General features: G+C 47.2%; 2 protein-coding genes across 5 annotated transcripts in view; both read left to right on the top strand.

Moving 5' to 3' along the window:
• The window catches only part of LOC100680401, a 221883-nt gene extending 204204 nt beyond the window's left edge, over nt 1–17679 (top strand). For all 4 annotated transcript variants that reach the window (XM_032599896.1, XM_032599897.1, XM_008213378.2 and 1 more), the window contains 7 exons: nt 15617–16138; nt 16203–16254; nt 16326–16486; nt 16568–16772; nt 16853–17008; nt 17085–17262; nt 17335–17679. In XM_032599896.1, the coding sequence (XP_032455787.1) occupies nt 16204–16254; nt 16326–16486; nt 16568–16772; nt 16853–17008; nt 17085–17262; nt 17335–17651 (1068 nt within the window). In that variant the 5' untranslated portion in view covers nt 15617–16138; nt 16203 and the 3' untranslated portion in view covers nt 17652–17679. The remainder of the gene's footprint in view (nt 1–15616; nt 16139–16202; nt 16255–16325; nt 16487–16567; nt 16773–16852; nt 17009–17084; nt 17263–17334) is intronic.
• A 1259-nt stretch (nt 17680–18938) lies between these two features.
• On the top strand, nt 18939–25630 carry LOC100680367 (allatotropins). Its single transcript, XM_003427526.4, has 3 exons — nt 18939–19160; nt 20908–21143; nt 24751–25630. The coding sequence occupies exons 1-3, from the start codon at nt 18954–18956 to the stop codon at nt 24905–24907; spliced, it is 600 nt and encodes a 199-aa protein (XP_003427574.2). The 5' UTR covers nt 18939–18953; the 3' UTR covers nt 24908–25630.
• Nucleotides 25631–25717: the final 87 nt, after the last annotated feature.

A 25717-nucleotide genomic window follows, 5' to 3' on the forward strand; every position in this document is an offset into this window, starting at 1 on the left:
TTCGCGTTAAAAGTAACCGCCCTTAATCGGAGAGGAAGATGTGCCAAGTGTGCGATGAAGAAATTTCGCGCGCCTGTCACCCATACGATATTACACGCGCACGGACGAGCTGCGCAGGTGTTTGGAAAATTCAGAAACGCCGGGATAATATTACACTCGCGGCGCCTCGCGTAAGGAGTGAAAGTGCGGACAGTCGTTTCGTGTACTTTATGATCCCCGAGTTCGGCGGAAAAATTCCGCGCTATTCTCTCTCGAGCTATAATTCCCCCCTTCCTTATGCGTACACAACAACTCGCCATATAACACTATGGCGTGGGGATATTTTTAATTGATTTTTATTCATACTCTCTCTCTCTCTCTCTCTCTCTCTCTCTCTCTCTCTCTCTCTCTCTCTCTCTCTCTCTCGCTCTCTCTCTCTGTCGAGCCTAGTCCCGCGCATAAATAATTCATATCGGCTGCGGGTTTAAGTTCCCGGAGACGGCGGCTATCTCGTCACATTATCGACGCTAAATCCCGCAAAGCCGCGCGTACAGCACTCCACTCGCGCCATAATCTCTCCACTCCCGCCGCCTGCATCGGTATCTGTATACGTGTGTACACACAATCTCCGAGCCGTAGAGAGCTACCGCTTTTTAGCGCTACTGCGCTCTTCATCCTAATACCTCAGCGCGGCGCGACGGCCATCGAACTCGCGCTGGATTACGCTCCAAAGCCTCTCGCCATGTGGCAATTGGAAAACAAGCGGACAAATTGAAACGCAAACTTCGGAAGACTCGCCGCGCGGCGCGAGCAGCTGGAAGCGACTTGTCTTCGCTCATGAAAATTTCATGAGAGAGCCGCGAGTGAAATTTGCCCAAACGCTCGCCGGCACGCGCGATCGGAGAGCGAAAAAACTTCCGGCGGCCCTGGATTATTAACCAGAATCGCGCGCGTGGCCGGGCAGGTGCGCGCCCGATCGCAGTCGCACCTGCCCCGAGTTTAATTCGCTCGAGAATTTTTAGCGTGGATTAGAGCCACGGCTCATCGCGCGCGCTCGCGCGTTTTACCTATTTTGACCCCGTTTCCACCCTCGCACGGTTTTATGGTTTGGGGGACGCGCCCACTCGTTTTTTTGCGGTTTTCGTAGGTGACGGATCGATAGCCGCTCGATAGAGTCGAATGTTTGGTTAAAAACTCTCGTCGTACATCGCTGTGCCGCGCGGGAATAATAATAATAATAAGGACCCGCCGAGAGGCAATCTCCCGAGCTAAATCACATCAGTTTGCAATTTTCCGTAAAATACAAGTACGGAAATTGAAGGACTGCAGCGGGAGTAATTCAGCGTAAACTTGGCTGTACGGCTTTCCAGCCGGTCGGCGAATTACAACGAGGGTTTGATCCGGCGAGCTGCGGATAAGGCCGCGCGTTAAACTGTTAATTATGTAACCCAGGAGAGACGCCTCGCCGAGCGCGTAGTTTGCTCTAACCTGTGCAGGTCATTAAGCCGTCTACGGATACGTGGGCTGGGGTCCTTTGTTTTCCCCCGTGAATGAATGATCGTTACGACGTAGTCTTTTCATATCGCCCCGCGTTATGCGACGGAAAATTATAATTGTATGCAGGTGCAGCGCTCTCGAGTTGTCGATTCCATCGGCGATGTATTTCGATAAATAAATTATTGTATTGTGCTCGGCGAGCGCGGTCGACGAGTGTATTCGCTTATAACTATATCCCGCGGTTTTATCTCGCGTTTCAAAATTTTTCAACTGTCGAACGTCGATCGCGAGGATATACGAGGAAAATGCGTTGCACATCACCCCGCGTCTGCCGAGTGGGCGTGCATCGCATACACTATACATGCACCTCTCGCGAATTATTTAAACATCAGCTGCAGCGCAACCGTACTTTTAATTGCGATAATTTTCTCTAACAAACCTCGTACGTTGATTAGCCTCTTTACACATCGGCTAGCGCCCGATCAATATTTATGCTGCATATTTCATTAACGAAGCGAGAAAATCAAAAACGGAACGAAAAAAGCGGCAGTATATTTCCGAGTTGAGAGCTTTCATTAATCCCAGGGTCGAATGGGTCAGCTTAGGCTCGCGCGCGCAATAAAACGTCAATCGCTAGCGCGGGGGCCGATTAATCGAAGCCAGGAGGAAATGCGCACGCGTATAGATAGATTCGTGCGCAGCCAGCTCGCGCGGCCTGGAAAATTAATGGCCCCAGTCGCGATCTTCCCTAAATTACGCGAAGAGTTATAGGCCGTATATAACCTTTTCCGAGGGTGGCGGCGGCGGCTTAGCGCCTTGAGAAAAGCTGCGGCCGGTCCACCCTTCGAATTTAACACTTCCGCAGCGAGTAAAAATACGGCCAAGCTATGCACTTTGACGAAACTGATTAAGCTCCTTTCACGCTGATCTATGGCTTCATTTAACATTTATTCCCCCCCCCCCCTCCCGCCCCCAAGAGCGGCGCGAGTCTCTATGTATTATTGATACGCATCGCTTTGGGAATTAACGCGGCCCAGCGATTTACGGCTAATTTTTCCATACGTATACCCGCCTTCCAAGTAATTGGCCGACCGCGTGAAATCTATATCGGCTAAATCGGGGCGCGGCTGCCGTGAATTATTTACGATATTAAATAAATATTGCCCGGCTCTCTCGCGCTCGAAGCTCGCTCGTCAATATTGAAGCGCGCTTTTGCGGTTGTCGGCTAGTGCTTTTCGTCGTGCACAATGTTCATCGCAAAGTGCGTTCCGAGCCGCCTCTAATTGCAGCTGGAGTTTTAATGGAGCTTTTCCTCGCGATAGTCATTATTTATCGCTATTGTTCGCGCCCTGCGTCTAATGGCTGCGCTTAATATGATAATCTGGACACCCGGGCCGAGCCCTTAATTGTTGCGCGATAAAATTTCTCCAGAATTTTTCTTTGTTCAACAGCTCCTGACAAAGACGCTCTGCAGCTCGACTGATATAATGATATTCACCCTTTTCGACTGCGAGCGATAACTCCTTACCGAGATCAGGCGCAGAGGAAAAGTCTAAATTTACCCGACATTCTCATGAAGAGACGCGGTAATGATAGATCGACGTCGTAAAAATTTAGAGCTCTCTCGTTCGGCAACTGTCTGCGACAGCGATTCTTTGTCTCGCGAATCGCTCGCTTATACATGGCGCGTTGTATTTTTAAGAAATTTCGAGAAAATACAAGCGACGGATATAAAATTGATGGTCAGCGCTTCTGCGGGCTCTTGAATTTAGCGTATTTCAATATCCCGGATATTGCAAAACGAAAAAAGCACCTGCAGCCGAGAGCCTTTTCTCGGAAAGTTGACTAAACGCGCGGCTTACACGAGAAAAGCAGCAGCGGCAGAAGTTATCGATCTTCCGCCTTTGACAGCTATGCTTACGCACGCACACACACACACGGGTCTGAAATTCGCTCGCGAGACATTGTCAGAAATCGGTCGTCCAACTCGAGACCAAACGATAAGTTCCACCTGCGATGCCATACACGAGCGGAGAATGAATTGCTCGACTGCAGCAGAGAAGCGACTCTGTGTACTATACGTCTCTGTTTACGCGATAAAACGTCGGTGGACCTTTGACGCAAATATAACCGCTGGAAAACGTCAGACGCCGCCGTCGCCGCTTATCGTTCGGCTGCTTTTACTGCGTCTTCGGCTCCCTTGAGCCCTGCGCCGCCGCGTGCTTTTTTATTATCGTTCAATAAATTCTCTAGTTTACGAGCGTACACGCCGCGGCGCAAGAGAGAGAGAGAGAGAGAGAGAGAGAGACATCTCGAAATTGATTCCCCGCTCGAGCTGCATCGGAAAATGTTTAACTTGGATTCTCTGAAATTTTCCGAGTTTACGCGCGGTTATCCAAAGTAAGATGTTTTGCGTCGTCATTTCCTGGCGCACGCTAAATAAGCGGTTGAGTTTTTCCTGCAGCGAAAATTCCGAATTTACGATATAACACACGCCTCGATCGTAACTCTCGTCGATTCCCGCATATTCTTTCTCCCGCGAAAATCCAGGCCAACGGGCGCCCGAAATAGGTCCATCTCGCGAAGATAAGCAAAGCATCCCGTAATCGCCGCAGCAGAGGTTTTATTAGCGCCGTCGTGTTTTCAGAGGCAACGCGCGCGAAACAAGCCGTATGTATCTCTTCGCGTGTACGTCCGTGAGAGAGGAAAAAAATAACTCGCGCACGCGGCCACCTCGTCGCGGTGACGTCACATCCCGGGGACGAGCAGTCAATGGTGACGATGGACACAGGAGGGTCGCGTCGCCGTGGCGTACGTGCTCACACTGCGGCCCTAAACATCGGCCGATAATTAAAGCGCCGAGTATGCTAATTTACCGCCGCTCTTTTCTCCGGTATACCCGTTTCCGCCTTTTTTACGCGCGCGTGCGCGTAGGCGAGTTTCCAGGTTTAAAAATCATCGGAAAATTCCAGTCGATGCAAAGCTCGAATAACCACTATGTGCGGCCTTTCAAATCCAGCCATACGCATCGGTGTATTGTAATCCTCTGAAATAACTGCGGCCTGCAGTGCTCACGCTGCCGAGGCGACGGCGGCGGCGCCCGTATATATCTCATCTCGCGTTACGCTGCGGTTTGGAGAAGATGCACTTGAGACCGATGCAGAAACGCAGCGAGCCAGCGCAAGCTGATACGTCAGTGCGGGTGCCCCGATCCCCGACACACACACACACACACACACACGAAACAAAACAGAGACCGAAACTGGGATGCGTGAGTTGTAAAGATGAGGACGATGAAGAAGCGAGCAACACATGCTGTGTGCGGGCATTCCGAGGAGGAAAGAGAGAGAAAAAGCCATGTATCTTTATCGCCTACATCTGAGCTTTACGATCGCGACGCTAAACACCAGGCAAACTAATCAGTTTATGTGTACCGCGGCGGCGCTTTAAAGCTCGATAACGGAGAGCTGCCGCGCTGACCTCGCGCGGACGAAAAAAGCGGCGCTTTCGTTTTATCGTAATTTCGATCTGTCACGAATGCGCGTTGCAAGAGTGTGAAGATAAAGCCGCTCGCGCGTATGCATGCGCACTTATTCGCGAGAAGAGTAACGATGAGGGTAATTTTGAAATAAGAACAGACCGCCCGCAAATACTCGCGAGTTTACTGTGGAGCCCGAGATTTAAGTGCACGCTCTCGCGGATCTATACTTCTCGCTCGTGCTTCTAGCATTAATGAATTAATTCCCGCACTGCGAAAGTCCGAGCGTATGTGTTATGCTGAAAACTTTAAAAGGTCGATAGCGCCGCTATATTACATCGCGAAATTAGTCATCGGTCTATAGCCGCTAGAATTCGTCCGCGCGCGCGCACGTGCAACAGTGTATTATAGAGAGAAAAGCGGCTCCTTCACGTGTGTTTCGTTGCGTTGTGACTCACTTGCTGGATGAGTCAGTCAAAGACTCGCGCGCGCAGCACTAGTAGTAGTAGTCGGGGTCAGGCATACCTGCGGTCGATTCGCGAGACGTAGTTGCGAGCTTTGAGATATTTCGGCGTTTCCGGACTCCGCAGGTATGCGCGCAGCTTTGATGTGGAAACCGGTGAATAATCGCCTCCCAGCGTCAGCTGCTCCGGACACTTTCTTCTGCGCTCGTGTAAGGTCGATGTAATAGGAAAATATGAGTCACGTTGTTTATTATACGAAAACGGGGCTTCCTGCCGTCGTTAATCATTCTAGGCCAGCTTCTGCTCGATTTAGGGATGGCATAGCTTCCGCTTATACACTTTGCACGCGATTCCAAAACCACAAGGGTCGGCGCTTCTTTTCCTCCGTAATCGATGAACCGTTACACGGGCCAATTAAAAACGGCGCGAGTCACCGCGGCTGCTGCTGCTGCTGCTGCTGCGCTGGCTGATGACCCTCTACACTATATACGTCCCGAAATTCAAGGCACGCATTTTTACGGAGCGAGCCGCGCGCGACACCATAAACATGTCAGATTAATATGTAAACTAAGCGCCATACATTATGCATGCCGCGCCACTGGCATCGAACTTTCCGAGCAAACATTATAGATCGCGCGCAGTAGTCTTTGCCCGATGTGCGTACAGTGTAGGCGAACGCACGTATACACAGAAAGAGACGATATCTTCGAGTCCGAGTGTCGCGCGCGCTCTTGCTATAACTGCTCGTTTTGCATAATTTATAGGGCTGCGGCCGGCTTTCTTTGCGGAACTGCCGAGCTTGCCCGAAGATTCGCAATCGCGGGAGTAATACAATGAGAGTATAGACTATACGCACACGCAGGGTCATACAAACAGGCCTAATTAAAATCGATCGTAAATCAATGACGCGTGATCGATCGGAATGTTACACATACATGGCGTGACATAAGTTTCTTAATTATACGTTGCAGCTCGGAGATTCAAGCGACTTGGATAATCGACCCCGTGATATCCTTGACACGCGCGCTAGGAACTTTTCTCGCGCGCGCATAAACATGAAGAGCTTTCGGCTGAATTTCAACGCCCGAATAATTAGCGCTTTTGAATGTCAACGCGGTTGTCGCCTCTTATCGGCATTATTGAAAGGCTAATAGTTTCACACGTCGTTGAGAAACTCGCAGGCATTTGCATCGCGACTTCCAGTAACTGTGATTACATAAAAGAGTACTCACAAGTATCTCACACGATGGAACGCGAAAAATATTTTCACTCGATCAACGCAGCGATGCGCTCCTCCGTCTCTATTTACCCTCCGTCTGTGTTTTCCAAGAGCCCAAGAGGTGTATAATCGCCTCTTTTCGATCTTCCAGGCCGCGCGAGCTCCTAGAAAAATACTCTCCGAAGAAAGCGATACACGGCTAGCACAACATCGTCTTCTCCGCTCGATCCTGTAGACGCACTCTTTGCACCTGTGGCCGCCCCGTCTTTTTGGCAAGACGCCCTTTGTGTGCAGAGTTCAATAGCGGGCGGCGAAGCTTTCCCTCCTCGCTATACAAGTATACACGATATCCTCTCTGTTTTTTTACAATTCCGGCGGCGACGAGGCGTCAAAACAGAATCGTGGAAAATTCCTCGGAAGAGGCTTTTTATACGTCACGCTCGCGGCAAATCGGTCGAATAAAATTATCCACAGAGCTGAATCATGCGACACAACGGCTCATTAAGAGAAATTATATAAACACCTCGTTTCCCGGCTCTTATCCTCCTCGCCGCGCATTCTTATACAAATCACCGCGTCGCGCGCGGCACCTAATACTTTCCCATAGCGATTCAATAGGCCCGTCGTCGAACAATCGCTCGAGCTGAGCCATTGAAATGGCAGCCGATTAAAAGCGGGTGCATATAACGGCGCGGCGTATCGGAATCGAATATTTCTCTCTCTCGCGGATCATCAGAATGCCGACCCGCACCGGCCGTTGCCGAGGAGAGGACACGTCGTTGCGTAAGGATACACAGAAGGCGCACGACGCCTCTGTAAAATGAAATAAACAGGTACGCTGCACGGGCTTATAAAAAGGAAAAAGGAACGAGAAAGGGATACGGCTCGCACTCGCCATACTAATGGCCCGCGCCGGCTCTCCCGTGTGCGCCGAGAGTTTCTCATCCTGCATTTGAAGAAACGACACTGAATTGCAGTAATGAAATTCAGCTAGAGTGTGCGCGCGCGCGTGCGACCGTTTGGGATTCAGCGATCGACTGCATTACGCCGCGTATGTATTACAATCGCAAATTCGCCCCGATCGTCATTACCCGCTCAGCGGCTAAAATCATCATCAACATCATCTCCGCTGATCATGCGCCGATCCCTCGAATATGCGACAGGTGTAGGGTCGGGAAGTTTCCGCTTCCCGAAAGCCATAAAGTTAAAGATTCATAGGAAGAGCTGCCCCGGCGCCGGTGTGGTCCAACCACACATACGTGTGTATAACACACTCGTAAATTCGAGGTCAGCGCGTTCCAGTAGCGCGTCGCTTTATGGCCGAATGCGCTCGCGGCGTACGGTCATTTTTACCTCCCCTAACTGTATAGCGCGTACACGAAAGGGCTAAATATTTAGTGCTCGTAAAAAGTGCGCTCCAACATTTAAAACGACCTCTTTAAACAAACATGCGGGGTGCGAGTTCGGGGGGGCTGGGACGCGATATCGCATAGGGGCACGTAATGCGTCCGTTTTCCTCGTATAGACGCGCATTACGCGCATGCCTTCGCGCGCTCATCGATCACCGACGAGGAAAAATTTCGTCGCGCGCAGCATCACCTCTGACTGTGGAGTATAATTAAAGCGAGTCGCATGCCCTTCAACACACACACACACACACACAGGCCGCGTATTATTTCGAAGAAAGTCCTATCTGGCGCTAGCAATCGAAAACAAAAGGCCAATTATCCGGACCTACTCGGAGAGCTCTCGTTGCGACGTGCGAGCATACAGCCGCCTCCATCACGATGAAGCCTTCGCTCTCTCTCTCTCTCTCTCTCTCTTATACCATAAGCCGCCTGCGCACGTGTACGTGTATATGTGTGTGTGTGTGTGTGTGTGTGTTTGGAGGAGCCAGAGCTGCGTCGCGTCGGGCATATGCATGTGATGCAGCAGCAACAGCAGCAGCAGTCGCGACGATCACGTAGCTCTCGCTTATAGTCGCGGCAAGCGTCGCCGTGCCGCCATGAGGCATTCTAACGAAGCTCTCCAAAGAGAGATAATACCGGGGGATATCTCTCTCGCTCTCTGCCTTCGCCATACGTGTGCCGCAGTCTACACCTCGTCCTGTGCACATATGAGAGCCGCTTCTCCGCAGCTCGGGATGGCGCTTAAACGTGTGTAGAGACGTGGGTGGCTGTGAAATTTGCATTCCGGCTTTAAATCCTTCTTCGTCGCATATCGACGCGTTCGCAGAATTCGGGGGAGGGACTGCCGCGCGCGCGCGCGCGCGCGCAGGGTGTCGGTGAATATCAAGTGAGTCGTAATTGAACGTTATTTTTTCAGCGACCGTGCTGACGATCACGAGTATATTGTCATTTCGCCAGCTGTATACGAGCGAGACACGGCCGATGAATTTTAACGAGGGGATTTTTCGATTATTGCAAGTTGCCTCGTGGGAATGCAGCGCCTGCGTTGTTTATGATTTGTTTTGACTCTCGCTGCCGAATTCCGTAAGCGTCTTCTGCAGCGAACGCTGTGCTCGTTCCATTAGGCCGTTTCGCTCGTTGCGAGCGTTCGACGGGAAAATAACCGGGCGCGACTCCGCCTTGCTGCGCGCACCGGAGCTTCGGGTTCGTCTGCGATCATTTTTCACGCGCGCTCTCCGCAGCACACTGTAATACGCACGGGATCATTTTTCACTCCCCGAGAGCGAAATCACCTTGAGGCTCGTGCACCCGCACCTCAAGCTCGGCTGTATTGGTATAGTTAGCCCTGATTCTGCTGTTGGTCTTCTTGCTAGTTGCAGCGGACGTTATCATAACGGCTATAACCACGTAGGATGGGTTTATAACAAGCGACGTAATACAGGTCGCTCGATATTCGCGATCAGCTCGAAAAATATGGGATTCATCTACGAAGCCGAGGGCAATTCCAGAGAGCGGGGTATACGCTCTCAAAATGCAAATCGATGCTGCGAGAACGAAGTTTCCAGCTTTATACATCTCCGTACATAAATAAGAGCATAGTCCCTTTCTCTCTCACTCTCTCTCTCTCTCTCTCTCTCTCTCTCTCTCTCTCTCTCTCTCTCTCTCTCTCTCCAGTTTGAAAATCTTTGCGGTACATCCCCGGAGGCCTTCGAATGGCGCCCTTCTGCCCTACGTGACTGTCCTACGAAGCGCTCTCGGCGCAGGTCTACGCATACAACGCGACGAGAGCGAGGGCTATACGCCGGCAATATTTTCGACCGAGCTCGCGCGCGCGATGATTGTTAATGCTCGCCATTACATAAGCCGTATACGCTTTCCACGGGATTTACGAGCGAGCGCGCTTGAATTTTGGATGCTTGACCAATTTATGAATTTTCGGCTTTAGGAATCCGAGGAATTTCTCCTAATAACGATTATTTTGTCATTAATTACAGGAGCAGAATAGCTCTATTCACCGAAATCTAATCAACCCACTTTATTGTTCTCGTGATTAATACGATCATCGAGCGAGGAGCTTTCGTTAAGCCGGCAATAAAAGTCCGGGTGCGATGCTGATTTGCATAGGAGCCCGAGTTTTTTTACACGTGCCCGCACCCCCGAGATGAATGTCCATGAGTGACGCTCCATAATTCGAGGAGCCGTCGTAATACGCAGGGCCGCTCTCATTAGGTCGTATTATTCAAATGGCTTTCCCGCCTTGACCTTTCGAACATTAATCAAGCCTCGGCGGCGCAGAAATTTGCCGAGAGAGCCGCGCCGCATATTCCGCGCGGAGTGACTAAGAAGAGAGCCCGATGACTATAGATCTTCCGAGGCCCGTGTCCTTCGTAAATTATTCATTATACATGCGGATGCGCGTTTGACGAGCGTATAATTGATCACCCCTAAAGCCGGCTCTTTCGCGCATCGGTTTCATAACCGAGTCATTACATACAGTGCGTGCACGATCGAATTCATGCACACACCATAAATGATTCGCGCGAGCTGCCCCTTAATGAGCGCTTTGTTTTTGCCGGGAAAAAAGAATCGTTAAATATGACAGGATGATTTAAGAGGTGCAAAAAATATCCGGCAGCGGCGGCGGCAGCAGAAGCACGTGCTAAGTGCGCAAAAAGAGCGTTAATTAATTCGCACCTACCCGTACGGCGCAATCGTAGGCGCGCGATTCGTTAAAGCTGCTCGGCCAAGCGAGTCGATTCGGCGCATCCCATTTGACTCCCTCGCTTACGCCTTTACTCCGAGTGTACAGTTGTATACACACCGGCCGTTTGTTCTCCAGGTTAACGCTGGAACGCATGTGCACGGCAGCGATATACATAATATGCGCGCGCGGCTGAGTCAGCGGCGGTGCAGCTATTTTAGTGGTATTTTCGCGCGCGTCAAATTCCGATCGGTGTGAATCAGCCGCGTGCGATACGGCCGTAAATATAGGTCGCGACGATGCGCGGAGATAAGACTCGCGTGTGTGTACTTATTATACAAACATCCCGAGGAGTAACGCGAGCTCGCTCGCGGGGACACCTTTCGCGCAGCTGCCTGACACCGTTCGCGAGGCGAGAGCGCGGAAATTTGATAAGGGGACATAATTATGCCGCGCGCGCGGCAATCTCGGCCGCTCTTCTCTTTTCTCCTCATTTCAGATACTTATCGGCAAGTGCGTGTGTGCTCTGGACTTGCGCGCGCGATACAGGCGCAAGTGTGATGTAATTCCGAAGGAACTTCGCCGGGGAGATAATTCCACGACGTGTGTGCTTAATGCGGCGCGTAAATTATTCGCGAGACCGCGAGGAATGCGGAGAACAAGCAAATACGGCTTTGATACAGCAGCAGCGATTTTGATAAAGCAGCGCGTGTGGATGGTAAATATTGGATGAAGATGACAACGCTTCGACTTTTTAGCGGTAATTGCTCTTCTCCAACTTTTAATTGGGCCGGCTTTTGCAGCGCAATTGTGTTTCGAGGTTGTTATTAAAATTGCAGCTCTCAATTGCGGCGATTAGACGCGAAGCAAAGGTGCAGCCTGTGTCCGAGCGACGATCGATGGCCCGCTACTCCCGTGACAGCTGTATAGTGTAAAGAAAAGCCGCGAGACGCGTGGTTCGAAGTTTCTCGTCCCCGCCCACTGTTTAACCCTTCTACTTTTGCCCCCTGTTAAAAATTCCGCGACGCGCAGCGAGTTTTTCGAATAACCGGTGCGGGGCCTCGCGCACGCGATGCTGGCCAGGCGGCAATGACGAGCGAGGAAACAGGATCTGATCACGGGAGAGAGAGAGAGAGGGAACAAAAAGTGCGTGAAAATGAATGCGAAATGCCCGGCGTATCGTATCGCTACTCAGCGTGACAGCCGCACCGTCGTCGTCTCTCTCTCTCTCTCTCTCTCTCTCTCTCTCTCTCTCTTCCTCCGGTCTCGTTTCCGCGCACGGAGGCTCGTACATACACTCGTGGGCCGTCGCCCGCGACCGAAGCTGCATTTCGTGAATTTTCACATCCGGCCTCGCACGACGAGGCCGGCCCTTGAATTGCCAGCGGAAGTCGCCGCTGCAAGGGACTGTATACGCGCTCGAATTAAATGTACCGTTTCGCCGCCGCCGAAATTTCGCGGCGGCGCACCGGAATCGAGAGTTTTCGACTTTAAAATGCAACAGCGCCGCGCCATCATGCAAGACCGATGGACGTGCTTCCTTTGATGAGTTCCGAGAAGCCCGTGCATACTATACACGATTTATTCTTGCGTAGCGTTCCACGACGCTTCCCGGATTTTTGGCGCTTCTCGCATTTGCGCAGCTTTCGCGGAACTCGCGTTTCGGGGGGAGATTGGAAAATCGAGGGGTTAATTAGCGCGAAGTCTCGCCGCTTTACGGATCATAAAAATTCTATCGCGAGGGATTCCACGCTGTAGGAGAGTTAATTGAATGAAATAATATCTCGAGAGAGAGAGAGAGAGAGAGGAGCGCAAGTATTGATAACGTCTGTTACCGGTGGAACTTATCTGCGGGCGGTCGTTAAAGGAGAATTACAAAAATTCACAATGCATGAAGCGGAATACTCGGAACTTATTAAATGTAAAAAATGAATTTCTTATTAGCCAGGCTGGTAATACCCCGTTTAATTACGCCCGTGAGCTCGTAATTTTACTAGCGTTCATAAATAAATACCGGGAATCGCACGGCCATGCGATCCCGAAGAATTCGCGCTCCGTTCAAACGAATGTGGGTCGACGGGGCTATAGGTGATTTATTATCAGCGCCGAATCTGCATAACAATTGCGCAGCGAGGACGAGCTTCCGAACGATGATGATTTGAAGCCGCGAGCAGAGGTAAAAATGAATGCTCAAAGTGCTTGTGAAACACGCTGCACGCACCTACCTATAATGTATACGCGTGAGATACAGGTGTATAATACAATTGGGAAACACTTGCAATTCCGGCGGGAGTTATTACCAAACATCAAGATCATCTCGGCCGATAGGAGCTTTGTCGATACGAAAATTAATGACCCCTAACTTAATGGATTTGCCGCGCAAATGAGGGTCGCCGTATACTTTTGTGTCGATTGTGCTAAACCGTAATTACGCTCTGCGGCGGCGTGAAATTTAGCGCCGAAGCACAAGAGGGAGAGAAATAAAAGGAAACAATACGCGCGCGATCGAATAAAAACAATTCGCGCTGCTTTTTTGCGCCGCCGAATTCAATTACAAATAATTGCGGCTCTCGCAAGCGAAACTAAAAGTAAGCTCATAGATCGCGCAAAAAGTTGTCTATGATAATTACGAGCGCGCGCGACACCGGGCAATTACCCTAACTTGATATACATTCACTTTCGGCGGGAAAAAGCGCGCGTATTTATTCAAAAATAATTAACTCGTGTACATACATGCATGCTCGAAATATAAATTCATCGTGGGAACGGAAAAGTAAAATACCGTCACCCTTTTGTATACACGCGTATAACCCACACCGCAGCTACATAGGCGACCTCGAAATCATCTGTCCACGCGTGCGGAGTATTTTCACTTGCAATCCCGAGTGAGAGGGACAATCGCGCACAATGCAGCGGAAGTGAAATTGATATCGCATCGCATCGAGAGGAGCTTCTTCGCCGCCGCAGAGTCGATATTACATACACAGGCCGCGGGCTCTTATCTGTAGCGAAACACGATCGCGTGATCTGGAGATTGCACATTTTCAGATAATAAAGTACCGTTTCGCGTTTACAGCGATGCATTCGGTGCCGGCGCTGCAGCACTTCCGGACTAAATACGAAACTGTACTTACAGCTGCTCTCCCCCACCTTATCCCTTTGCTTCCCCTCTCGACTTCACGCTGTACACGCGCTGTGCTGCAGCGATGCAGTAATAATTTCGAAAGGCGTCGTTATTAAAAAAGAAAAAAAAAAGAAAGAAAAAAAGGAAAAAGACCAGGAAGTTTGAATATTCATCCATTTCGCACTAGCGGCTCCCGGCGCGCATGTCATTAAAAAATGGAGCCCCTCTCGCTTTGCAGGGCATAGCTCAACGACTCGTTGAATAGAACTGCGCACATATATATATATATATATGCGACTCTCGATGGATGCGTGCCGCGTGCGTGCGCGCAGCTCTCCGCACTATCCGGCGACGTATAAGGTCACGTAATTCCGAAGGCTTTAATTAAAATAATTTTTGTGTCGCATTGTTTGTTAATGAATTATTAAAAGCTGATTATAATTGCGTTAAGCTGCGCGAGAGGCAATTAATAACAGGTACGGCTTTCATTAATTTTAATATTCGCCCGGCGCGCGCGGTCTATGTAATAATACTTGGAAGAGAAAATTTCCAACGATTTCGCGATGAACATATATTGAAATAATAATTTGCCGATTCCCGAATACAGAGTAGTCGATTTGCATTGTTCAATAATGCAAACAAACGAAGCTTTTCGAATTCAAAATTCGAGGATGTTCGACTCGCGCGCTATACGAATACAGTATCTGTATTTAAATCATATACATTCGACGATAACAGTAAACTTCGGCTGCACGTTTTCTCGGCGCGCGAAAATAAAAGCCCGTTTCGCATTCATGTACACACTAACGCACACGAATTTCTCCGGCGTGTATTCGAGCCGATGACACCGATTGCCGAGCGGGCGTAAAGAACAATATGGCGAGAAGTGCACGTATGAAAAAAAGGAGGCTGCCGCATACATAATCTCGGCAGCGAGAGAGAGAGAGAGAGCAGAGCGCGCTCTAGAGGTTGAAAAATCATTGGCGAGCTCAGCAGCAGCAGCGATGCCATTAGCATAGGAGGGGTCCTGAAAACTGGTAGTGCGTATATAGAAATTATGCGATTGGGAGGATGGACCCTTGCATCGGTAAGCTGTGCCAACATGTTCAACATAAATTTACATGCTTGAGTGTCCAGATAACGCTATATTTCTCTTTCAGCGCGAGCGACTTATACAGGTATACACGCGCTATACGTAGGTGCAGTGGCGCGGTTTGCTGCAATTTAAAGTAACCTTGCGAGAACGAGCGAGAGCAAGCCGAAGGTAAAACGCGCCAAGGTACATGCACCTACACGGTATGTGTCCTTAAAAGTTTATAAAACTTCCTCGAGGATAGCGTGTATTCGCTAAGCTGTTGCTGCTGCCGCCGCCGCTGCCGCTGTTGCACGGGAAATGTATCTTTTGGCCGAATCGAACTTTCGACGCGTCACCGCTGTCGGAGTGTTTTATGTCGGCGGGAGAAAACTTGCGCGATTGTTCCGTCTGATAAGTTTTTACGAAGGCTGGATGTGCCTCGAACGCAAGCTGCGAAAATGAATATAAATGGATCGTCATTTTCGCATTCATTTCAGAGATTTTTTGCTGATAAGCATGATTTTACTATTTATCAAATATCTTAAGATTGTAAATAAATTGTTATTATGGTTTTCAAAGCATATTAATATAAGTTTTTAAAATTCTATTATGCAAGCATATACAACGTATCGTAACTCAAAGAAGCATGTTTGTTTGTTTTATTTAATAGCAAGCGTTATTGGACTACGAAGACCGAAAGGAGCCTCGACACGCTATCTAGCAGACAAACTAAAAGGCGTCTAGCGCTCTTGACCAGAGCAGCCGATAATTCCACGTGATTACTCGAGGTATACCGACCGAGTCGAGCTACACTATACTGATACTTACCTCGCGTTGCTGACGCGCGAGTCCTATTCATCGCGATAGTACTGTTTAATGTCACCAGGTGGCGTTTACTTTCTTTTCTCAAGGCACATGTTACACACATACTATTGACGAAGGTCGAGCATACTTGTGCATGTTGTTATTTTTCCATGTGAGAATTTGAGGTTATATTCTGTGCAGCAGTACTTTAAATTCTTATTGCTAGATATCGGCACGTTGATTCAGTACTTCAAAAGTTGTGACGATGGCTTCAGTACTAGAGGCTCTAAGTTTTCAATAGTATCGATTGAACGAAAGTTTTATGTCATAAACTGATCTTTTTAACCGGACACTATACGTACTTCGACAACTTTGTGCAACATTGCAAGTAAGCGAACGCACGCTTATTAATCCTAGATACAAGAATTCTACATATCATATTTATATTACAGGATGCTGTGCCAAAATTGCGTCAAGACTGCAATTTACTTGAAAAAATTCAAGGTTTGTAAACAAATATATTAAAAAGTTATTAATTTTTTACACATATATCATAACTCCAACTGGACTTTCAGATTATTGAGAGTTCAATAATACCTAAATTTGCCAGGCTGTGCAGTACCATAAACAATGAAAATTTAACAGAATGGAACAATGTTAAATCAAAGTATTCAGATAAACAATTGACATTAGTTTTGAAAACCTTAAACAAATGCAATCTCAAAGAAATGAAAAAGTTTAGTAAAATAAAACGTGATATCGAAATATATTAAACTACCAATAGTTATGTAATTTTTTTTTTTGTATTATTCAATAGGTTTGCTATAGCAGAAAATCATATCAAAATTTTTGAATCTTTTAAGAAAGCAAAGAAAACTTCTGACTCACTTGATGATTTGATTGTGCTTGATACATTGAAGGTATCTGAACTGGACAGCATCTGTTCAGCTATTTGTTCACCTAAAAATACGAAAACGAAAGCGAGTATAGTTACCCCACCAATAAAAGTCAAGGATTTAGAGGTAAGCATTAGAAGAATAACTAAATATTCTTAGAATAATAGAAATTGTAAAAATTGATTTTCGAAATAACCGCTTTTTAGAACATTAAAACGGCCGTGGGTCTTCGTATAGGGTCCAGTTATGTAAGCTGGTCTCAACTGGAATCAACTGGCTCTCATTGTAACATATTAAAATGGGATTGCCAAAGCGTCTCAGATTTGCCTTTAAATGCAAGTCCCGCCGAAGTAATTAAGATGGTAAACGCAAGAAAAATCAATAAAATTGGCTGAACGTCGTACGATTATTTAATTTTTTTTTTCCGAATTATTGCAGGGGGTCAATATAGCTCGAGAAATTCCTATAGCCGATGCGTACGTTATGGAAAAAGACGGTTCAAGACCGTTGTCGAAGATCAACACCTCGATATACCGTGTACTATTACGCCATCAACAATTGATTTCGATAGTTTTAACGGCGCTTTCCACAAAATACCAATCGGAACATTCTCCTGGTACTTTCACAAGCATTTTATTTACGAGTCTTATAATTCCCAACATAACGATAAACAATTTTATTTTTCCAGAATCGCCCAACAGTAACTTTTTCGAAAATTTTTATATGATGAAGGCGTTTGCGCCGGCTCAGCTATTTAATTTGTTTTTCGGCAACGAGATCGTTTCGTCGAATGACGTTGTTCAATCTCTGTTTCAACAAGAAGACATTGGCTTGAAGAACGTTTTATCCTTATCATCAGAGGGAGAGGTAGGGCAGTTTTATGAGTCACTGAACTTGTGTCGAAAAGAAGAAATAAATAAGAGCCTGCTGTTGACGTTAACGTTTTTCGAATCAGCTGTATTGGAGTCGAGAAATCGCCTATATAGCGCGAGCGATAAGTCTTAGTATTTAATAAAGTCTGTTATAACAATGACTGAAAGTAGTCTCGCGTTTATTTATCCCTTCGTCGCTATTTATAATTAAAATTGAAACGGTTGGTAAAATATTAATGCTTGAATAACTTTTAAAATGAACATGTAAATTGCGAATCGATGGCTCTCATAATATAACGACAAAAAATGTATAACCGCGGTAGAGAATGATAAAACAAAAATTTTTTATGCACGCGGTATAGATGTTCCGTTAAAACGCCTCTTTACAAATGACATTCCGCCCTGCAATGCGTACTGCCTACGTCAGGACGCTACGTTACGTCATGTTAGATATTCCAAACACTCGACGAATCCTATGAGGTTTCTTTCGAATCACCTAGAGATGCCTGCACTGCCACATAATTCTGAATAAATAAACGGAAAAATCGACGTTCGGTTCTGAGGAAATCTATTTTTAGGGCGTCCGCGGTTTCGAGCAAAATGCCGAGTTTGACAATTCGTACCCGGCGGTTCAGCAGGACGTTTACAATTTGGCTTGTGTCGTAAATAAGGAATTCTCGAAAATCTACCTCAAAGGGATTTCGCAAAACCTCGCGTTAAAAATATCCTTCGTCGAAGCCGCGCGCGAAATAAATAAGCTCAATCGATAGAAAATCAACACGCGAATACGAATCTCCGGTAAAGCGCTGCTTCGGCTGATTAATCCGCTCGCGCGAGAGTGTCCCGGGAAAACGGGATTCTATTTTCAAGAGCTGATCGAAAGAGAAATTCCTCGAGTGTCCTCTCGGAAGGCACTCGAAAAAATTGTGGAATCTGAGCATCCGGAAAACCCACACTCTGAGCATCCCCGAGGGCCCTTGGCGTACGTGGATACTCTTCTCCTTGTTTAATTAACAAATTCGCGCGCGCAGAGCCGAGAAATCTCCGTATCATCTCCCTCTTGCCTCTCGTACACAACGACTCCGCACCATCATCATCCCCCGTTCCATCGGCGCGGAGCCGGCGGTGAATCGGCAATTCGCGCGCGCTCGCCACTCTCACTCTCTCTCTCTCTCTCTCTCTCTCTCTTGAGTTTTATTCACACGAGCCTCCATTACCCTAATCACCCAGAGGCGGCCGCCGCCGCCGTTGGCTTCCTACTGCGGCCGGCGGCGAACTCGGCGTCTAGCGGCCGCCGCTGCAGCTCGAGCGATCCCCGCGTATGAGGCGAGCTGTACGCAACGGCGGCCCGTGCGTGCGCTGCACATCACGCAGAGGTTCACGCAGGAGGAGGCGGACCGGCGGAGGATGAGCGCCGCGCGCCGGCGGCGGCGAAATGCGCCAACGGCGCTCAGGCGTCCGCCGCCTACAAAAGGACACGGCGACCGAATCGGTAGCTCAGTCGCCGAGAGAGCCGTCCGAGACCCTGCCTGGTGCGCCGCACACAGACACGCAGACAGAGACACGCACACCCGCCGCGGACCAGCGACACTCGGGAGCTGCTGAACAAGAGGAGAGAGTCCGCTCGCTCTGGAGGGACGCGGTACATTATAGAATACATTCACCCGCCATATACTGCGCCTTTTCCTTTGACCGATGGTTTTTTTCCGAGTATATGGAGATGTATTCCCGCGGGGCTGGCTTTCGTGACTCCGAGTGCGCCGAGAGAGTATCACACAATACGTATTCACGCTGCTGCGAGAATCATTCGCCGGAGTCGTGCGTGTCCGCGCTGTCGGCCTGTAATTACGAGTTACAACGCGATCTTCATGGTGCTGGATATCTGTGCCGTCGCTTTTGGGGGAGCTTCGCTTTTATGGGGCTTAATTAACGACTGGTCCCCCCTTTTACCGGTACCCGCACGCGGAGTTGCAGTGCGACGGACACTACTGGATTTCACGACCGGACTGGTTTTGCATCGCGGAGCAGAATTGGTAAAGCGAGTAAAAAGCAGGCGAGCTTGCGGATGGGTGAGAATTTTGTTTCTTCTTCGAGATCAGCCAGCTCGCGAAACGATAAGCACGTCCTCAAACGTTCGTAAAATTTTTAATTTTTTAAAAAGTTTTCCTCGTTCTTTTATTCCACCTATCCGGGAGTAAGAGCAGCGTCGGCGTAATGGATTTCTAAGCCATATTTTCTCAAAGCCAACGGTTTCCCTATACAGAACTCTTTGTCTTTCATCTTGACGAATTCCCTTCGTTTCCCGATCAATCTCTTGCAAACAGAGAAACCTTCTGATTCTCCACATACATTTTACGTGCACTATGTCTGTGTGCATGCCTCAAACATAGATTAAGTATACGTGATCGACGGGTACATAATAAAATACTTATGCGCGCGCCCACGTCCTCCAGTCCGCCTTTTCAAAAATTTTCCAAAGTATCGAATACGGGTGACGTTTTTTAGAGTTTGAACTCACTCGCGTCTGACTATAGCCACTGTATTCTACTCATCTAACCGATATTGAAACGCGTTACACGCATACGTTTTCTTTTGAAATAATATCTCGTAATAAACGATTTTACGCGATATCGACTTACTCAAAAGCATTTTTTGATAATTTTTTATAAATATTGAAAATTTGCATATATGCGCGATGCATATACTTTGCTCGGTCGTCAGAGTAAATTTTCGTGTAAATATTCGTATAAACCATCGCATTTCGATCAAAGCACATTACTTATTACATTTCATACGCGAGAAATACGATGGTTACTTTTGATATAAATAAACATATTTTTGAGGACCCTTTGGCATGTTACATCAAAGAGCCCACAAATGTGTTTTATTGAACTTAATATTCTTGCACATGACTATATCATAATTCTGTAAATAAATTTTCAGGTTTTGCTAACAGCCGTGGAGAATTTAAGCAGTAAAGCGATGCAATACGCACAAACTTGCGTATCCTGTTTTCTTTGCTGTATACCTGTATCTATTGCTTCTACGCCCTTCTAAATCCAATACGTTACACGATACATAGCGATTTAAGCTTGAAGTATAAGCCTAAGATCTCGTCAATAACATAAAAATAGGATTTCTTGCAGAAAGTGTGAATGCAATAACAAGCCTGTCGTCGGCCTCGGAAGTTCAGAAAAACTGGGCTCAAAGTAGAAGCTTGATCCTTTTTTCACAAAAAACGCAGCCTACCAAATTTTTCGTTCTTCCGAGAGCCTGGCAAACGCAATCTCAGCCCACCACATCCCGATACTTACGTCAATCCGCGAAGTGCGAATCGATTTTCATACTGTACATTGCTATTCTTTTTTCTGTTCACGTCACGCTTGCAGGATAACATGAGAGTTAGCGTATTCGTGAGCGTGGCCCTCGTAGCGGTTCTCCTGGCCGAAGGCACGAGCTCCGGAAGCTGTGAACATTTCGCAAAGCCACGCACAAAGCCTAGGGAGATCCGGGGCTTCCAGCCGGAGTACATTTCTACGGCCTATGGTTTTGGAAAGCGCGAAATTGCCAAGCAGGACAAATACGAGAAGATCATGCTGCTCCTGCTGCAGAACTCACCTCAAAGGTTCGTCACCTCCGAATCAATATACTCTGTGTTTGGCTTATTTTTCGAGGATTGCGCTTTATTTGCTGATGTTGTTCTTAATAATGAGTGAGAAACCGTTAGGTGGAGGTATAATGGTCGGGGGTTGGACCACCTCACATCTTCCTCGGCGGGTTCGATGCATTATTTTTTCACTATCAAACCACTTACCTGTTTCTTTGATGAGGTACCCAAAAGATTACTCTTCCCGGTTCGACCCCCCCCCCCCCCCGGATGAAGCAATTTTTCGTTGAATTATTTGATTCTCTTAATGGGTATGAGAATAGTTTCAAAGATTTTAACAACAAAATCGGTTTTGCGTAAACGTTCTCCAATAAATCTTTTTTCAATCACAAATGAGCTCTTTGTATCGATCGTCCGCTCGCTATTAGTATGCCATACCGAAAACCAATTTAAAATGATAGTTTTTCTCTCGATTAAATTTGATCGGGGATCTGTACGAAATGCAAAAATAATATTCCATCACCAATAAAAAGCGAATTTTTAGAATCGCTTTATAGCTGTTTTATAGCCATTTTAAAATTTGCTTCCAAATCCTTTACATGCGATGACGAAGAAAAATATAAAACACGTGTTGCTACGTCGCGCGGTTACTGTCAGTAGAGATGACAAACACGCCTCGTTCAAGCCTTGGCAAGAAATTTAACGCATATCGCCCCGACGACCCCATGTGGAACGTGTCTGATGTGTGACTGACATATTAGTCTGCTTATATAATAGAATTTCTATTCAAATACGCAATTTACACATTTATTTCATCAGCGCCGCGCGCGCGCAATGTCATTTGGAAGGGCTGAATAAATTAATATATAATTCATTAAGCTTTCATATCTATGTTTATTTAAACTCAGTCAAAGTTGACTGTTTGTATCATCGGACACTTTCCCAGAAAATCGAGATATACATTTGTATTATCTAAAGCCTTATCATTATACGAGTCGAGTTGAATGACTATAGTATTATGACTATATATTAGGCTTGCTCTATCGGGTGGTATTTCGTAGCTAAATGCAGGGTAAATATCATTTTCCATGAAGACCGGTGTGACATGTTTTGGTGTAGCACGGATGTCGATGAATGTAATTATCCAAGCACCGATATATGACAAACGCTGTACGCGCACAATACACGGCTTAATCGAATCCAGCCGGTTAGGCTACGTAATCTTTTCTGGAAATCTATACCGAGTGAATTTTGCGTGCCCGTGTACTAAAGTAACTGAAAGTACGAGAAAGCGACTATAGTGTTTTTACTCCGGCCAAAGAAGGCCTTCAGTGTTTGAACTGTGTCGTTTTGAAATAGTCTAGCGGAGACTGCAAATTAAGTTAAAACCAACTCGATTTTCGGTCTATCGAATTTTCCCTGTTTATTCTGGTCGACTAGCCGTTCCCAGATATATTCGCGTGCTGTTTTTAGTCGGACCCGCATAGTGACTGTTCGTTAATAAATGTCTCAAATATTATCGATCGCGATCTCTCGAGCACACCACCTCGTCGCGGGGACGTTTTATATGTATAACATTTCAGAACGTCGTGAAATTTGTCCAAACGATCGAAATTCGATTTAAATGTGTATACGACACTTTTCCACTGCGGCATTCTATGAAAATGGCTGCCTTAACATAAACGCCCCCCCCCCCCATACACAAGCGCGCGCGTGTTTTGTGGGGAACAGGGCTCGTCTCTGCGTGATGTAGCGAGTCAGGAATCCCCCATCGACGCATTGGGAAAAAAAAAGTTAACGAAGCGAGCAATTCGTTGCATGCAGAACCAGTTAGCCTAGATGTGTTATCGGCCCTCGCATATATGCATAGTCTCCCTGTAAACGTACGCAAACGGTCACACAGAATTTCATATCCGCCCACGTATAAGCACATGCGACGGACGCGCGCGCATACATCCACGTCTAAATGTGGCCCCGCGCACACACCTGCATGTCGTACTGGCCGTGTAGTTAACGCGCGAGAGGTGTCGGAAAATTATTTTTCCGCGTGCGTAAAAAAGTGCGTTTATGCGCTGTCAGGGATCGTTGAGTAAACGGACTCGGTTATATTTCGGGTTTAAAAACGCTTAAACGAAGCATTCGCTTAAACACGTATTGATGTTGACTCGAAATCGAAAATTCTTTGATTTTGAAATTCGGCATTTTCACGCGAATCGAACCGAATTAACCGCCATCATATACAATACGCGAACGCGCAAACATCAACGCTGTTTGTTTTTCATTACGAAATTAAAATAGCCGTTAGGTACATTCCACATACTCTGCTCCCATTAATGTAAATGATTATGAAATTCTGCCGCCGCCGCGCGACACGCATCCCCTGCGCACAGGTGCGTGAGTAGCTCCGTTAGACGTACGCTGCAGCGGCGCTACAAAAACGACGCAGTTTTCTTTACGACACACACACACACACACACACACACACACAGGTGTCTTATTTGAAACGCGAAAATTCATTCTAATTCCAGAGGCGAAAATTGAACGAACAAGAGGCAGTAGAGCGCGTAAACAAAATTTAAATGGCATTTAGCGCTTTTTTCTCATCTCCGCCTCGTACACACGCATATCTTCATTTTCCGGGGACATTTTGTCAGACAAATATGAGCGCGAGCGCGTATACGCGTAGTACGCCTCACCGCATTAGGCAAACATTTCGCGCGCGCCCTAAAATTACTCGGCTATGGGTATGCGCGCGTGCACACATGCACATAGTGCTGGGTATATACGTAGGAGTAATTAGACGACATAATACGAAAGCGAGGATGCGTCGACAGATTGAGAGCGAGAGGGTAATGCAGCAGTGCTGACGGAGACGCTCGCGGGGGCTATCTATATCTATATCTATATCTATATCTATGTGTGCGGCTGTGTATTACGCCTAGGCATAATCGGAAAGCGATGTATGTAGCTATATGAATAAGAGAGACAATTTCGAAAGTAAGCATCGATGTAAGTCGATGATGCATGCGCGTGGATGGAAAGTTGGCGGGAAATCTTGGAAATTTATATCGGAAAGTGTGGAATAACAGTGCAGAGGTAGAGTGCGAAAACAGTGGGTGCATATGGCCGCGGGCTGATTCCGTCGTTAGAATGCAAGGAGATAGAAAACTTGGATGCGAGGGAATCTAAGTTACGCTAAAGCAAAATCTTCGATGTATAAGTAACACGCGTGACTTCACTTATACCCGTCGTGACCTGAAAATACGACCTAATGCACTTTTAATTAACGCGCCTAATTGTCCCGCTGTATCTAGCTCGTTCCCATCGAGAGCAGCGTGTTTCCATTAAACCATAATTATATTACACTCCACTTTTTCAAATGAGATTAATGCCGTAGAATTTTAAAGTAACGATACCTATTAGAACAAAAGTTCAAAACACGCTCCTCGCGTACAGAGCAGCGGGGGCGTTACACACATTGCAAATTAAAAACAAATGAAAGCTGCCTTTATTTCATTTCCCAGGGGCACTTTCGAAGCATGCGCGCGTTCAAATTAGTCCACTTTAGAGACTATACTCGTATACGCTGCCATTCATAAGCTCTGTTTAACGTTTTACGTTCCAGCATTCCAGCCAGTTGGTTCCTGCACGAGATGAGGCAGAATCCCGAGCTGGCCAAGCGAATAGTCAGGAAAATCGTCGACGGCGGCGAGGAGGACAACCCCGGCAAGCTCTCGACGGCGGAGCTCTTCAAGTCCGAGCGGAAGATCTCATTTTTTTAGAGCCGGCAGGATAATAAGCAAACAGCCCCTCAGAATCGCTGTCCCTTCCTCACTTGCTCTTCTCTCTCCCTCTCTATTTCCTTATACCTATGTACACTTAAAATCTTCATCAGCAGCGGCTCTTCGTCCTCCCCTGCCCCTGCGCGAAACATTGTACGCCGGCTTATATACGCGACTGTGTAACGTGTCTCATCTTCGAGAGCAAACACGGACTGAAATTCCGAGCGACGGATTCCTCTCGCTTTCAGTCTCTATATTTTAAAGCATCTCTTCAGTCGATTGGAAATTGCTGGATCTGGAAGAAGGAGGAGGCAAAGATACGCCCACGCCAGTACTTAAACTCTGTTTTTCGAGGACTTTACGTTGACCATTCGTTCTTGTACTGCGTAAATCACTATTACTGTACCTATGCGTTGTACGGGCCGGCCAGAGTGGAATTCTACGTGGAGAAGTCATTTTTCTTTATCGTCTTTTGAGCAGTGAGTTATGCGCGGCAAGATAATAGAAACTCGTAAATAGCCCTTCGTCTTGGAATGTAATATACTATTACGTTGATCATGCTGCAGACGTAAAGTTCTACGGAGTATGCGGAAAAAATCGCGCCATTTAAAAAGTACTAGTTTAATAAACTTCTTTATTATTTTTTGCCCTTCTCTTTTTCAATGCGAATGAATGTTCATTTTGTCAACAGAGATGGTATATAATAAAATTGTTATGATCTTACGTGGTGCAACATTTTTTTCAGAACTACCTCTTGTCTTTTATACGTTGCGTGGCGGAAGGATCTTGGATTTCGGGGTGAATAACACA

Source organism: Nasonia vitripennis, chromosome 4 (genome assembly GCF_009193385.2).
Source record: "Nasonia vitripennis strain AsymCx chromosome 4, Nvit_psr_1.1, whole genome shotgun sequence".
Classification (NCBI taxonomy): domain Eukaryota; kingdom Metazoa; phylum Arthropoda; class Insecta; order Hymenoptera; family Pteromalidae; genus Nasonia; species Nasonia vitripennis.

What these genes read in the sequence shown, in the direction of transcription:
- LOC100680367 (XM_003427526.4), top strand. Translation starts at nt 18,954, where the DNA reads ATGCGCCAACGGCGCTCAGGCGTCCGCCGCCTACAAAAGGACACGGCG. An exon ending in GCTCGCTCTGGAGGGACGCG is followed by an intron (nt 19,161 to 20,907) that starts GTACATTATAGA and finishes TCACGCTTGCAG; the next exon opens with GATAACATGAGAGTTAGCGT. An exon ending in CTGCAGAACTCACCTCAAAG is followed by an intron (nt 21,144 to 24,750) that starts GTTCGTCACCTC and finishes TTTACGTTCCAG; the next exon opens with CATTCCAGCCAGTTGGTTCC.